The 2,894-nt window shown below is 35.3% G+C and overlaps 1 protein-coding gene across 1 annotated transcript; it reads left to right on the forward strand.

The window, feature by feature from the left end:
* Positions 1-1,391: 1,391 nt before the first annotated feature.
* LOC101019008 (interferon alpha-1/13) lies at positions 1,392-1,970 on the forward strand. Its single transcript, XM_031654761.1, is given in 6 exon segments — positions 1,392-1,427; positions 1,430-1,456; positions 1,459-1,666; positions 1,669-1,698; positions 1,701-1,750; positions 1,752-1,970. Coding segments are annotated over 6 exon segments (570 nt in total).
* Positions 1,971-2,894: the final 924 nt, after the last annotated feature.

Raw genomic sequence — 2,894 nt, forward strand, 5'->3', positions numbered from 1 at the left:
ACTGTCAACTTATTTATGTTACTACATTTACATCCTATTATGTGCGTTTAGGACAAAGATGGTTTCCTTTGGTTTACTAGGAATCAACAAAGAACCTCTGAAGGTACTTTGGAAATTTGAACTTTCATGCCAAAAAATTTTTTTAATCAAATTGAGAATGTTTTTTCAATTGTGTATTCTCATTGCGTATGATACTACTCTCAAGGGTGTAGAAGTTAGTTCTTGGGAAAGGGAACAAATCTTACATAATTAAATGGTTTGTGGGTCTTCAAAGCTCAACCCTATTTAACAAAATCTTATTCCTTAGTTTTTTTTTCTTTCTCCATTGGGTTTACTGACCTTGAGTTCATGGACGATACATAAGAGGTATAAAAGTTCAGCATTACAAACCTGTGAATAATGGGTAGCTGTGATTGGAGTACTTCCTAAGATTTATTAGAACTAAAAGTCATATCATGAGAGGTGTTCTCGGCATACATATGGTTTGTCACTGGCCATCATATAGATATTGCTTATGTTTGATCCTTAGCATTTCTGTCTGTGTTGTGGGCTTTGAAATGAAATATAAATAATTTATATTTTAATAAGTCTACTGAAGTTGTTCAACCCATCAATATTTAGGTCAAGCATTGAAGAAAAAACTCTTGACAATATCTAGGTGAGTATCTAGCAGCTAGTGAAGTTAAAAATTTTCTCACATGCAACAAAATTTAAAGTTAAGTATAATAAAAATAAACAATAAAAATATTAAAAAATTTTAAGGCTTTATCAGTTTCATATAATTTGTAAGCATTCACTACTTAGATGTATAATGTCTATCTATAAATATTAGATAATGTTTATAATTTGTTAATTTGCTTATGTAATTTAATACATTACAATTTATATCAGTAAATAAATTACATTGAAGCCCATAAGCAAATTTAGTTATAAAGTTCAGTTAAATCTGAATAGAATTTAAATCTAATTTTTAGCTTAAAATTTTCATTTGGTTATTTTTAAACCTGCATTGAATTAAAAGATTAAACTTTGTGCTTTTTGAGTATAGAGATATACACATAGTACACAAATAGATACATACTATATCTGTGTCATTAAATTTTCACAGTGGGTTCAATTAGGAAAAAAATATTTTAAAAGTCTCTGGGAACAAGATGGGGGACACAATAATGAAAAACCAAATGGTTGAGAAACACTGCTCTCAACTCATGTAAAGAGTGCATGAAGGAAAGCAAAAACAGAAATGGAAAGTGGCCAGGAGCATTAAGAAAGTGGAAATCAGTATGTTCCCTATTTGAAGTCATGGGCTCAAAGCAAGGCCTTCAGAGGAACCTAGAGCCCAGGGACAGTGCCCCATCTCAGCAAGCCCAGAAGCATCTGCAATATCTCTGATGGCAGCTGCCTTTGCTTTACTGATGGCCCTGGCCCGGTGCTCAGCTGCAAGTCAAGCTGCTCTGTCTGGGCTGTAATCGCGAGACCCACAGCCTGGATAACAGAAGGACCATGATGCTCCTGAAACAAATGAGCAGAATCTCTCCTTCCTCCTGTCTGATGGACAGACATGACTTTGGATTTCCCCAGCAGGAGTTTGATGGCAACCAGTTCCAGAAGGCTCCAGCCATCTCTGTCCTCCATGAGCTGATCCAGCAGACCTTCAACCTCTTTACCACAAAGACTCATCTGCTGCCCAGGATGAAGACCTCTAGACAAATTCTGCACTGAACTCTACCAGCAGCTGAATGACACCAAACCTGTGTGATGCAGCAGAGGAGGGTGGAGAAACTCCCCTGGTGAATGCAGACTCCCACCTTGGCTGTGAAGAAATACTTCGAAGAATCACTCTCTATCTAACAGAAAAGTACAGCCCTTGTGCCTGGGAGGTTGTCAGAGCAGAAATCATGAGATCTTTCTCTTTATCAACAAACTTGCAAGAAAGATTAAGGAGGAAGAATAACACCTGGTCAACATGAAAAGCAACTCTTATTGACTCATACACCAGCTCACGCTTTCATGAATTCTGCCATTTCAACGACTCTCACTCCTGCTATAACTATGATCATGCTGATAAATTGATTTATCTATTTAGCTATTTATTTAACTATTTATAAGATTTAAATTATTTTTGTTAAGTATAACGTCAGGTGCACGTTTACACTGTGGCCTAGTGTAATAAAACAGTTTTACTTGTATCTACTCAATTCATTATTTTATGTTGTTCATTAAACTTTTACTATAGGAACTTCTTGTATGTGTTCATCCTTTAACATGAAATTCTTATCCTGACTGTACGAAACCTGATTAGAGAATAGGGTAAATTTATTTACTCATCATTATTATATGAGAGATGTAGTAAAATGACCTTTCTCTAAACTAAGGTTGCATGTTGTACTCAATATGTAAAGGTAAATACAATAAATCTATTTTCTACTCTCTTGCATATTTGATTTTGTAGGGAATCAAACTAAAATAGTAATAATATTTAATATCAGTTATGCTAAATTACTCTAAGGAGAAAAAAGAACAAACGACGATTTCTTTTGGCAGCTGTAAGCTGAGCATGTCAGGAAATAAAAATAGAGATATCCTGTAAAGTTGACTGGTATAACATGTGGTAGAAACCATCTGTTGCCAGTTGGATACATGAGTTTTTCAAATTATAAGGAATGCAAGCATTGCTGTGGTTTTCTTATGTGGCAAGAGTAAAATCCCAGAAATGGAAGTGCTCATGTGTGGAGAGTGTAAGATGGAGAAAAAAGACTTAAGCATGATTCACGAGGACCTTCTACCTTTAAAGGGAGAGGGAAAAGAAATACAAGAGGAAGCAGAGGGATTGACAAAAGAGAATGGTGATTAATATGGTCTGGATCTGTGTCCCTGCCCAAATCTCAGGCAGA

Source organism: Papio anubis, chromosome 13 (assembly GCF_008728515.1).
Source record: "Papio anubis isolate 15944 chromosome 13, Panubis1.0, whole genome shotgun sequence".
Taxonomy (NCBI): domain Eukaryota; kingdom Metazoa; phylum Chordata; class Mammalia; order Primates; family Cercopithecidae; genus Papio; species Papio anubis.